General features: G+C 40.7%; 1 protein-coding gene across 2 annotated transcripts in view; it reads right to left on the minus strand.

The window, feature by feature from the left end:
* Positions 1-10,070: 10,070 nt before the first annotated feature.
* The window catches only part of LOC110527714 (copine-5), a 192,855-nt gene continuing 189,327 nt past the window's right edge, over positions 10,071-13,598 (minus strand). For both annotated transcript variants that reach the window (XM_036983207.2, XM_036983206.2), the window contains one exon: positions 10,071-13,595. In XM_036983207.2, coding sequence (XP_036839102.1) covers positions 13,407-13,595 — 189 coding nt within the window. In that variant the 3' untranslated portion in view covers positions 10,071-13,406. The remainder of the gene's footprint in view (positions 13,596-13,598) is intronic.

Consider the following 13,598-nt stretch of genomic DNA (forward strand, 5'->3'; position numbering starts at 1 on the left):
ACAGCCATGTCTGAAGACTTGAGATGTCTTGAAACAGCTGATGGCTGGGTATGTATTCCCTAATGGGGATTTTAGAAAACAGTAGTTAATAAAAACTAACAGTCACCTCAAACTCTGAAAGGACATTAGGGGAAGATCAAATTCATATTGTTCAACATTGTTGCCAAAGGTCTGAGTGGCAAACAGCAAGGTTCGTACAAACCTGTGCTGTTGCAAACTAAATGGGAGCTAGAAGCAAGAGGAAATAGGGTTTAATAAAAGCATACACTCTTCGATACATTTTTTTTAAAAATTGCCATTCCAGCATGATTGCACAAAGTTGATTATTTTATTCAAATATAAATCAAATTGTATTTGTCACATGCACTGAATACAACAGGTGTAGGTAGGACCATACCGTGAAATGCAAGCCTTTAACCAACAATTTTTTTTTTTAAGAAAATGGAGTCTTTGACCATTTTTGGGGCCTTCCTCTGACACCGCCTGGTATATAAGTCCTGGATGGCAGGAAGCTTGGCCCCAGTGATGTACTGGGCCTTATGCAATACCCTCTGTAGTGCCTTATGGTCAGATGCCGAGCAGTTGCCAAACCAGGTGATGAAGCCAAAGTCATAAGATAAACATTTAGGCTAGATAAATAAAGTTGAAATGTTATTAGAATTTTTGCATTTTTGAAACCTAGCTAGCTAATTTAGGCTAGTTCTGTTGCGATAACGTTAGTTGTGTTGTGTCAGAGTTAAGGCCCGGGCCATCCACCATGCCAATAACTATGATGGTAATTATGATGATAAACTATAGGCTAAGGCTGTAGCACTATAAAACATTGAGGAGCATCCACACCAGAGGAAAGTTTATAATTTGTTGTTCTACAGTCCTACACCTGTCAGTCAACTGTTCAACGCATAGTACTGCATGCGGCATATTAAATAAGGTGGCAACACAAGACCATTCGTGAGGTCTCTTAACTGGTTCAGACCATTCAGGGCTTTTGGGGTGTGTTCGTTGTCACAGTGACAACTGTAAGTACTACTTCAGTGTACATGTAAGCCTAATGACCAACAAGTCGAGTGACTTGCATTTAAATGTAGCAATTCAACAATGGCAGGGTAGCCTAGTGGTTAGAGCGTTGGACTAGTAACCGCAAGGTTGCAAGTTCGAATCCCCGAGCTGACAAGGTACAAATCTGTTGTTCTACCCCTGAACAGGCCGTCATTGAAACTAAGAATTTGTTCTTAACTGACTTGTCTAGTAAAATAAAAATAATTAATTTCACCTGTGCATATTTTACAGCCTAGTTGCTCAAGTGGTTTGCGTTTTTCTAATGGTTGTCCATGCCTTCGGGTCTTCTTTTCCACTGTGCTCTGTATGTCCTGTGCAACTATTTGCAATGCATCAGTGCGACAATGTTATCATGAATGGCAAAAAGTGATCACAACAATGCACTTTCTCTCCTCGAATTTCCCCGACATGCATTTTCTATGCCGTACGCCTGCTATTAGGCTATTATGCCTAGTATAAAACACTGGAGAGAGGCCAAGTGTGTAATTGCGCAACAGAACAAGGAAGACAGACAGTCTCGAGATGTAGGTAGCATAGGTAGCCTAGCACCTGGCACAGTGCTCGAAAAGCTACCATATTGTTATGAAATATATCCTACCTAAGCTACAACAACACAATGTAATGAAGAATGTTATTGTTTTCCAGTGAGTACAAAACTCTAGTTAAGGCAGTGAAACTGCAGTGAATAGCCTATGTCATTTAAATAACCCCTCAAAACCACAGAGTTTTAAATGCACATTCATTTCGAAATAACTTCATATAGCCTGCATGATTGGGCACTTGGATCAGTTAAGGTTTTTTTTCTCTGCAGTTTAGCCAGGCACATTAGCAGGACATTAATATGGTGTCTTTCTTCATGATGTATCAGCTAACAGAAACACACTAACGCAGGGATTTCTAGTGGTGTGTGCAGTCTGATTTATGATAATGTGCTAGCATGGAGGAAGTTTTATCCATAGTTTCAGCGTTTAGCTTCCGTGTTTTAAAAGTGTTCGAAAATTAGGTGGATAAAAGGCTTCTAGAACTTAGAACCTCGTTTTCTAAGAGTGTATGTGCCAAGACCTAGATGTAGTTATGAGTCTGGGTGTGAGTCCTTTCCTTCTTTTTGGCTGTGCCATTGGCAGTAATGTGTTTCATCAGCTGTAGATGGCGATGTTTCATTTCAGATGATGTTCCTCTACCCACTCAGCACTCAGAACAGCCACACCTGCACTTGCCAAAACATACATGGCAACGGATAAGTGTAGAAAACATTTTCCTTAGTTCCCACTTCACTTTAGTGCTTTGAAAGGTCCACTGTCTCTCTCTCGCTCTCTCGCCCCCCCCCCCCCCCCCCTCCCCCTTTCTCACATCTCCTCTATTTCTCTCTCTGCCAACACTCCCGTGTCCATTAGCTCTGGCCCTCTGAGTGGGGAAATGGTTTTACAAGTGTGCGTACCTCTCTCCCATGAGTGGTGGTGTGGTCGTGAGTGGGGCTTCAAGAGTTTTTCAGTGGACAAAACGTGATGCAAACCCGAAGCATCAGCTGAAATCTCTCCCAAATGATCTGGTACAAAGGCAGCCAAATGATCTGGAGTTTGGATTGTGTTTTGTGTGGAGACCAGAGGGGGAGAGGTGGAGGAGAGAATAAAGGAGAGCAAATTTCACTGTCAATTCACAGCTTCGCACATTAGGCCAGGTGTTGTTCATAAATTATACATGGTGGACATCAAAGCCAGTGTGTGTGTGTGTGTGTGTGTGTGTGTGTGTGTGTGTGTGTGTGTGTGTGTGTGTGTGTGTGTGTGTGTGTGTGTGTGTGTGTGTGTGTGTGTGTGTGTGTGTGCGTGTGCGTGCGTGTGTGCGTGCGGGAATGAACGAATCTCTCACTTGCATCCTCAACATTTGCATCCTCCACTGTCACCTTGATTCAGACATCCTTCTGGAAGAGACTCTGTTACCTGACATGAACCACAGGCGCAATGACAATGCGTTTCCCATGGACGTGATCTCAAAATAATATGTCAAGATAGTGACATTTAACTATTGTAGTTCTGTCATGTAAGCGAACATGTTAGTTATATGTCATTTATGGCGACATATTACGTGTAGGTTTATAGCGCTGTATTCGATCCGTACCTTGGAAGTTCAGCGTAACAGTGTGATTGAAATTGAAAGGCAATGTTCCCGCGGTTGCGGAGACTGCATTCACGGTAAACGCACGGCTCAATTGGAAATTACCTTTACATTTCTAACGCACTATCTGTAACTCTTCAACAATACAGATTGAACAAAGCCCATAGTTACAGTTTAATAACTACTAGTTTTAATAAAAAAACAACCTGGAAATTATAACTGAATTTATGATTATGCAATATTTTCTCCACTTAACAAAATCTTGTACACCGTATCAACATAATAGAGTGCTCTTGGTTCTATCCCAGTTTAGAAGTCTGATAGCAGCACCTCAGTGCAATACAAAGCATGCTCTGTTTATTTCCATGGTGTTTCTGTGTTAGCGCTATCTGCTCGGTGGTGTCGGGGAGCTTCTAAACACGACACAGGGACCTTAATGGTACCGCAGCACCCAGGACGTTGTCACATAGAGGTCAGGGATCAGACAACACAATGAGTGCCAATACCACATCAAGGTTGAAAGTTACCCAGTTACTCAGTTACCCAGTACTGTTGTCTTGCCTGACTCTTGAATTTGATGTGCCATCAGTAGATGTAGAGTAGAGTGTGTTGGTACTATCCAGATTACTCTTTGATGTGTAGCATTGCCAACACGACTGGACGGGCTGGATTGGCACACATCAGCTCACACTTTGAGCAGTCAGAGATCTACTCTGGCAGTACAGATAAAAAGGAGATCATGTGTTGTGTGATAGAAATGTGAAGGTGTTAGATTACTAGGAAATACAATGACTATTTTTTAATTGAAAGAGTTAGAATTCTGGGAAACATTAGATTAGATTGAGTTTATTAGACACATGTACAGGGATGCAGATGCAATTGTAGGGTACTGTGAACAAAGGTTTATAAAAAAATCAAAAAATCTTAAAGTATGCAGTATATGAAATAATAAGAGAAGTGAACGAGACAAAATATGGAAAATAATAATTATATATATGTATACACAATGATAAATGACCGTTGGGTGTTGGGGGCATAGGAAGAGTCCGTTGGGGTATGTCCTTAGGGGGAGCAGAAGGGAGGAAAGTGAGACGTGAATAGAACAGAAAGAAAAAATAATAATACAGTGCCTTGCGAAAGTATTCGGCCCCCTTGAACTTTGCGACCTTTTGCCACATTTCAGGCTTCAAACATAAAGATATAAAACTGTATTTTTTTGTGAAGAATCAGCAACAAGTGGGACACAATCATGAAGTGGAACGACATTTATTGGATATTTCAAACTTTTTTAACAAATCAAAAACAGAAAAATTGGGCGTGCAAAATTATTCAGCCCCCTTAAGTTAATACTTTGTAGCGCCACCTTTTGCTGCGATTACAGCTGTAAGTCGCTTGGGGTATGTCTCTATCAGCTTTGCACATCGAGAGACTGACATTTTTTCCCATTCCTCCTTGCAAAACAGCTCGAGCTCAGTGAAGTTGGATGGAGAGCATTTGTGAACAGCAGTTTTCAGTTCTTTCCACAGATTCTCGATTGGATTCAGGTTTGGACTTTGACTTGGCCATTCTAACACCAGGATATGTTTATTTTTGAACCATTCCATTATAGATTTTGCTTTATGTTTTGGATCATTGTCTTGTTGGAAGACAAATCTCCGTCCCAGTCTCAGGTCTTTTGCAGACTCCATCAGGTTTTCTTCCAGAATGGTCCTGTATTTGGCTCCATCCATCTTCCCATCAACTTTAACTATCTTCCCTGTCCCTGCTGAAGAAAAGCAGGCCCAAACCATGATGCTGCCACCACCATGTTTGACAGTGGGGATGGTGTGTTCAGGCTGATGAGCTGTGTTGCTTTTACGCCAAACATAACGTTTTGCATTGTTGCCAAAATGTTCAATTTTGGTTTCATCTGACCAGAGCACCTTCTTCCACATGTTTGGTGTGTCTCCCAAGTGGCGTGTGGCAAACTTTAAACAACACTTTTTATGGATATCTTTAAGCAATGGCTTTCTTCTTGCCACTCTTCCATAAAGGCCAGATTTGTGCAATATACGACTGATTGTTGTCCTATGGACAGAGTCTCCCACCTCAGCTGTAGATCTCTGCAGTTCATCCAGAGTGATCATGGGCCTCTTGGCTGCATCTCTGATCAGTCTTCTCCTTGTATGAGCTGAAAGTTTAGAGGGACGGCCAGGTCTTGGTAGATTTGCAGTGGTCTGATATTCCTTCCATTTCAATATTATCGCTTGCACAGTGCTCCTTGGGATGTTTAAAGCTTGGGAAATCTTTTTGTATCCAAATCCGGCTTTAAACTTCTTCACAACAGTATCTCGGACCTGCCTGGTGTATTCCTTGTTCTTCATGATGCTCCCTGCGCTTTTAACGGACCTCTGAGACTATCACAGTGCAGGTGCATTTATACGGAGACTTGATTACACACAGGTGGATTGTATTTATCATCATTAGTCATTTAGGTCAACATTGGATCATTCAGAGATCCTCACTAAACTTCTGGAGAGAGTTTGCTGCACTGAAAGTAAAGGGGCTGAATAATTTTGCACGCCCAATTTTTCAGTTTTTGATTTGTTAAAAAAGTTTGAAATATCCAATAAATGTCGTTCCACTTCATGATTGTGTCCCACTTGTTGTTGATTCTTCACAAAAAAATACAGTTTTATATCTTTATGTTTGAAGCCTGAAATGTGTCAAAAGGTCGCAAAGTTCAAGGGGGCCGAATACTTTCGCAAGGCACTGTATATACAGTCGTGGCCAAATGTTTTGAGAATGACACAAATATTAATTTTCACAAAGTTTGCTGCCTCAGTGTCTTTAGATACTGTATGTCTGTCAGATGTTACTATGGGAATACTGAAGTATAATTACAAGCATTTCATAAGTGTCAAAGGCTTTTATTGACAATTACATGAAGTTGATGCAAAGAGTCAATATTTGCAGTGTTGACCCTTCTTCAGGACCTCTGCAATCCGCCCTGGCATGCTGTCAATTAACTTCTGGGCCACACTGATGGCAGCCCATTCTTGCATAATAAATGCTTGGAGTTTGTCAGAATTTGTGGGTTTTTGTTTGTCCTCCCGCCTCTTGAGAATTGACCACAAGTTCTCAATGGGATTAAAGTCTGGGGAGTTTCCTGGCCATGGACCCAAAATATCGATGTTTTGTTCCCCGAGCTACTTAGTTATCACTTTTGCCTTATGGCAAGGTGCTCCATCATGCTGGAAAAGGCTTTGTTCGTCACCAAACTCTTCCTGGATGGTTGGGAGAAGTTGCTCTCGGAGGATGTGTTGGTACCATTCTTTATTCATGGCTGTGTTCTTAGGTAAAATTGTGAGTGAGCCCACTCCCTTGGCTGAGAAGCAACCCCACACATGAATGGTCTCAGGATGCTTTACTATTGGCATGACACAGGACTGAGGTTAGCGCTCACTTTGTCTTCTCCAGATAAGCTTTTGTCCAGATGCCCTAAACAATCGGAAAGGGGATTCATCAGAGAAAATGACTACCCCAGTCCTCAGCAGTCCAATCCCTGTACCTTTTGTAGAATATCAGTCTGTTCCTTATGTTTTTCATGGAGAGAAGTGGCTTCTTTGCTGCCCTTCTTGACACCAGGCCATCCTCCAAAAGTCTTCACCTCACTGTGCGTGCAGATGCACTCACACCTGCCTGCTGCCATTCCTGAGCAAGCTCTATACTGGTGGTGCCCCGATCCCACAGCTGAATCAACTGTAGGAGACGGTCCTGGCGCTTGCTGGACTTTCTTGGGTGCCCTGAAGCCTTCTTCACAACAATTGAACCGCTCTCCTTGAAGTTCTTGATGATCCGATAAATGGTTGATTTAGGTGCAATCTTACTGCCAGCAATATCCTTGCCTGTGAAGCCCTTTTTGTGCAAAGCAAAGATGACGGCATGTGTTTCCTTGCAGGTAATCATGGTTGACAGAGGAAGAACAATGATTCCAAGCACCACCCTCCTTTAGAAGCTTTCAGTTTGTTATTCGAACTCAATCAGCATGACAGAGTGATCTCCAGCCTTGTCCTCGTCAACACTCACACCTGTGTTAATGAGAGAATCACTGTCAGCTGGTCCTTTTGTGGCAGGGCTGAAATGCAGTGGAAATGTTTTTGGGGATTCAGTTTATTTGCATGGCAAAAGAGGGACTTTGCAGTTAATTGCAATTCATCTGATCACTCTTCATAACATTCTGGAGTATATACAAATTGCCATTATACAAACTGAGGCAGCAGACTATGTGAAAATCAATATTTGTGTCATTCTCAAAACTTTTGGCCACGACTGTACATACTGTATCCACATAATTTTCCTCCCTCATGAAGCCATCTATTTTGTGAAGTGCACCAGTCCCTCCTGCAGCAAAACACCCCCACAACATGATGCTGCCACCCCCGTGCTGCACGGTTGGGATGGTGTTCTTCGGCTTGCAAGCCTCCCCCTTTTTTGGTCATTATGGCCAAACAGTTATATTTTTGTTTCATCAGACCAGTGTACATTTCTCCAAAAAATACGATCATGTCCCCATGTGCAGTTGCAAACCGGTTTTGGAGCAGTGGCTTCTTCCTTGCTGAGCGGCCTTTCAGGTTATGTTGACATAGGACTCGTTTTACTGTGGATATAAACACTTTTGTACCTGTTTCCTCCAGCATCTTCATACGGTCTTTTGCGGTTGTTCTAGGATTGATTTGCACTTTTCGCACCAAAGTACGTTCATCTATAGGAGACAGAACGTGTCTCCTTCTTGAGTGGTATGACGACTACGTGGTCCCAATGTGTTTATACTTGCATATTATTGTTAGTGCAGCTGAATGTGGTACCTTCAGGCATTTGGAAATTGCTCCCAAGGATGAACCAGACTTGTGGAGGTCTACAATGTTTTTTCTGAGGTCTTGGCTGATTTCTTTTGATTTTCCCATGACGTCAAGCAGAGGCACTGAGTTTGAAGGTAGGCCTTGAAATACATCCAGAGGTACACCTCCAATTGACTCAAATTATGTCAATTAACCTATCAGAAGCTTCGAAAGCCATGACATAATTTTGTGGATTTTCCAAGCTGTTTACCGGCACAGTCAACATGGTGAATGTAAACTTCTGACCCACTGGAATTGTGATATAGTGAATTATAAGTGAAATAATCTGTCTGTAAACAATTGTTGGAAAAATGACTTGTGTCATGCACAAAGTAGATGTCCTAACCGACTTGCCAAAACTATAGTTTGTTAAAACTTATGACTGCAATCCTCCTATCGGGATAAGTGTCATCAACAACCACTGAATAGCATATTCAATAAATATTACTAAACATATTTATATTCATGAAATCACAAGTGCAATATAGGAAAACACAGTTTAGCCTTTTGTTAATCCACCTGTCGTGTCAGATTTTGAAATGATGCTTTACAGCGAAAGCAATCCAAGCATTTGTGTAAGTTTATCGATCGCACGACAAAACATTGAGTACACTTAGCATCAGGAAGCTTGGTCACGAAAATCAGAAAAGCAATCAAATTAATCGTTTACCTTTGATGATCTTCGGATGTTTTCACTCACGAGACTCCCAGTTACACAACAAATGTTCCTTTTGTTCTATAAAGATTATCTTTATATCCAAAATACCTCTGTTTGTTTGTCGCGTTATGTTCAGAAATCCACAGGAAAGAGCGGTCACGACAACGCAGACGAAAATTCCAATTAGTTTCCATAATGTCCACAGAAACATGTCAAACGTTTTTTATAATCAATCCTAAGGTTGGTTTTAAAATATATAATCGATAATATATCAACCGCAAATGTCTTTCACAGTAGGAGAGGGAAAAGCAATACCTATCCAAACTCTGCTGTGCGAGCAAAACTCATGTGACCACTTGACGCGATGTTATTGTTCTGGCTCATTTTTAAAAATAAAATCCTGAAACTATGTCTGAAGACTGTTGACACCTTGAGTAAGCGATAGGAAAAGGAATCTGGTTCATATCCCTTTAAATCCAGCAAAGGGAGGCTATGGAACATGGAGTTTTCAAAATAGAAGCCACTTCCTGTTTTGATTTTCCTCAGGGTTTCGCCTGCAATATCAGTTCTGTTATACTCACTGACAATATTTTGACAGTTTTGGAAACTTTAGAGTGTTTTCTATCCAATACTAATAATATGCATATATTAGCATCTGAGACTGAGGAGCTGGCCGTTTACAATGGGCACCTTTTCATCCAAGTTGTGTTAAGAAGTGTGGCTTGGTTGGGTTGTGTTTCGGAGGACGCATGGCTTTCGACCTTCATCTCTCTCGAGCCCGTACGGGAGTTGTTGCAATGAGACAATATAGTAACTACTAACAATTGGATACCATGAAATTGGGGAGAAAATGGAGTAAAATTTAAAAAAATTTAAATTTAAAAAATCTGTGGAGTGGTTGAAATAGTTTTAATGACTCCAACCTAAGTGTATGTTAACTTCCGACTTCAACTGTAGCAATTATAAATGTCCATGGGGATGGGGGGCCAGGGTAAATGTACATTGGGGGGGGTCAGCTGGTTCAGGCCCGGGGAAGTCAATCTCTGGACTCTGGCGTTAGTGTCAATGAGGCCTTTTTTTAGAGGACACTGAGGAATGACCCCTTTAGGCCTTAGTGTCCTGTTTGTCGATGGGAGATTTGGCATCAAGACAAATTAACTTCTCAGCTGACCATAGGTTAACATTAGCTTGATTTTTAAAAAAAATCACAAACCATTTATTTCACAATTTGTTGCAGGAAGGACTACAGTATATTGTTAGTGTGTGGTAAAATGTTTGTTCTACAGTCTATACACAGTACAGTCCAGGTTGAACTTTATTTAACTAACTAATTGGGACATCAAAGTACAACTCAGCAACAATTTTTATAAAAGTAGTCATTTGTTTTTTTAATTCATTTTCATTTAAGGCAATCCAATACAAAGCATTTCACAACCCACCGTATGACAACGATCATATACAACAACAAAAAAACGTTTCAAATAAAAAGAGGGAACCATGCACATGAGAAACCCGAGGGATAAACAACAAAGGTGAAAAGAGGAGGATCACAAAAAATGGTGTTAATAAAAAATAATGAACAATTAATTGTTGCAACATGCTGGTCGGTTACAGTTTTCCCATGTGTGATCTCTCCTCCTGTCAAGAGATCTCACGGCAACAACAGAAATGGCCAGGCATGAGAGAGAGAGAGAAGAGAAAGTTGACAGCCCACTGAATTTGTGGCCATTAGTCCAGATGAAATGGTGTCTATAATCCCATTTATACCTGGTGCTAATATGGATCCTTTGTCCTGATCTTGTCTACATTCTGATTGTGCCCACATTTCCAGAAATGGATCTACACAGAAATGTGCTTAAAACGTGTCTGATATCCATCTGCATTGCGATCAGATTTCCTGGCACTTCCTTTATGCAAATAGCTTCACAGCTATTCATTCAAAAAAATATTTATTTATTGTAAGACACATATTGATGTAATCGGATATTGGTGCCACTTTTCAATGATTTTAGATGGTTGAATAATGATGATTTAAATGGTTTCTCTGTCCAGATCTGTCTACACCTGTAAGATATCCAGACATGATGTGTGTCTGACTACCTCCAGAGGTGGGCAGAATGATCAGATCCCAATCAGATCACAATGTGTCTTTTGATTGCGCATTTTTTGACCGGTGTAGACATTCAGAATGTGGATAAGATCAGGACAAGGACGCAAGCTAGAACCAGTAATAAATGGGACTAGTGTTACAGATAGTTGGCACAGAATATAAAACACTGTCTTTCCATCCCAGGTGAGTGGATGGACCTTGTTCACAATCTGGCAATCCTACAGATCAGGGGTCGATTGAGGCAAGATTGAGGACTTGGCAGCGGAGCCTAGTGGTTAGAGCATTGGACTAGTAACCCAAAGGTTGCAAGTTCAAATCCCCTAGCACAAATCTGTTGTTCTGCCCCTGAACAAAGCAGTTAACCCACTGTTCATAGGCCCTCATTGAAAATAAGAATTTTTTCTTAACTGACTTGCCTAGTTAAACATTTAAAAATAAATACTATTTTTTTTATAGCGTAGCCATAGAAATAGAATTACTAGAACGAATAACATCCCCATTGAAGTCAGTGTGCAAGTCTACTTCTATTATTGTGGAGTTGTCGGCAGAATAAATGGCTTTTTATCATACAAATTCCAGAAAAAATTAAGTGAATCATATAATATATCAATAAGATCATCACTATCTCTAAAAATGTATAAATAAACATACTGTCGAAGTACCAGTACACCTGTTAAGGAATAGAATAAAGTGCTTTCCTTAAAGTTTATCAGTAGGAATATGTACTGTTGTAAACCACTCTTATTATTGAACACACACACTCACTCCTGATACTCTAGGTTCACACCACTTAGTAAGAAAAAACAAGCCATATAATTAACTGTATAGATATCAGATATACCATTTGTCTTTATCCCCATATATTATACACAACACTGTACAGAACCAGGTTTAGCCATTTCCAAAACATACAGTACTCTTAGCGAGTATGACTCCAAGAGAAGAGAGCTGTGAATAGGGTTGCAAAACTCCGGTAACTTTGCAAAAAGTCCTAGGTTTTCAAGGAATGTTCCTTGTGATTCCAGGAATTTTCAAAGCAGGATTTCTGGAAAACCTGTACATTTTGGAAAAGTTAACAGAATTGTTCAACCTTAGTTGTTTTATCAGGCTTGGTTGGAATGCTGTCTACAGTACGTTAAGGCCTACAGAGTATTTAGCTAGCTGAGGAGATTTGTCCCTCTGTCTGTCTGTCTATGTGTGCACCGTGCAGCAGGTGTCCAGACTGTCTATACTCCTCAGCTTGATTTAATTTGCCTGGCTTCATCTGATTATAACACAATAATGGCTTATTCTCAGGGAGCAGAGAAGCTGTTGGGTGACCAGAGAGAGAGAGGGGTGGACAGTAAAGGACTGGTGGGCGAGTTATTGTTGGTTATGAAAAGGTTTCAATGGAATTCAATGTGATTCAAGTGAATACATTTGCTGTCTTTATCCAGCAGTTTAATGTCAATAAACAAAAATCCATTCACTATGGGAATTGGGGAGATGGAGAGAGAGAGAGAGAAGAAAATAGTAGTTGAAAGAGTTGTATATATTTTCACTCTTTGACTGATGAAATATAGGACACGGTAAACTATCAGAACCCTTGAAAAAAATAAAGCAATACTTCTGATGTATGTATGTATGTATGTATGTATGTCACAGACAGGTTCTAGTGTGTCCAAACGCTGATGTGCATAGTTACATTCCTGTGGTGGTGGTTAAGTGGTTTAGAGAGCTATGATGAGTTCTCCCTTGTGCTTCTCCATATTGTTAAACTATCCTTGTTTGTAATTGAGAAATCCAAACTGGATGGTCACATATTAATTATATATCCTTATATATCCATGCCACTTTTGATACATTATAAATACAGACATATGGGGAATTCCATCCTATATACGAACATGCTTTAAAATAGAAAGCAAGAGAAGAGTCTACAACTTATGGGAGTACAAAGAGCAAAGACACTCAATGACTAAAAAAGAAAACTCACAAGGTGAAAACACTTTTCTTTTTTTCAACCTTAAATCATAAAGCTACAAATTAATATGGGAATGTGTCTTAGGCCCAAAACAAAACAAAACAAAAATGAATGGAAAAGTATCCAAAAACATCACCTTATCACACACTCTAATACACCAATGGCGAGCTAGGTCAAAAGTCAAAGATCAGAGTTCAGATGAGAGTTCCACTTGTCCCATTACAGTTAGACAACCAGATCACAGACAGGCACAAGTTTCAACCACAATATGACCCCACATGACCCCTTCACCCACCCGCTCTCAAACAAGACAAGAAGAAACAGTCACTGGCCCATGTATGTTGATAAAAAGACAAGTCCTTGTATGGTCTGTCCATTGCCGTCTCTCTTTCGCAGAGAAACAGACAGAATAGATAGAATCACAATGAACAGAAATGCTGTTGTCTTCTCCAGAGAGTCACCTGTCTGGGAGAGTCCTGACACAAACACCTATTGCTTCAGCAACTTCCTATTACATCACTTCCCGTCCCAACATTCCAATCAGGAAGTAGAGAGTTCCCAGGGTCTGCAAATCTTTGACTCCGTCTCTCGTCAGTACTCAGTGTAAAGGTTTGTGTGGTGGGCTCAGATCTGTGTGTGGTGTGTGTGTCCAGGGGGTGTGTAGGGAGGCGGTGTGGGGTTGGGTTTGACACCCCTACTCTTCATATAGGAGATTAACTGATCAGGGATCTCAGCCAGGACATCCTTGGCTAGCCGGGCCATACTTAACACGTGATTTCCTGTTCGGTCCATGTAGTCTCTAAATGGGACAAACTG

This window comes from Oncorhynchus mykiss, chromosome 7 (genome assembly GCF_057628025.1).
Source record: "Oncorhynchus mykiss isolate SJ-2025 chromosome 7, ASM5762802v1, whole genome shotgun sequence".
Lineage (NCBI taxonomy): Eukaryota > Metazoa > Chordata > Actinopteri > Salmoniformes > Salmonidae > Oncorhynchus > Oncorhynchus mykiss.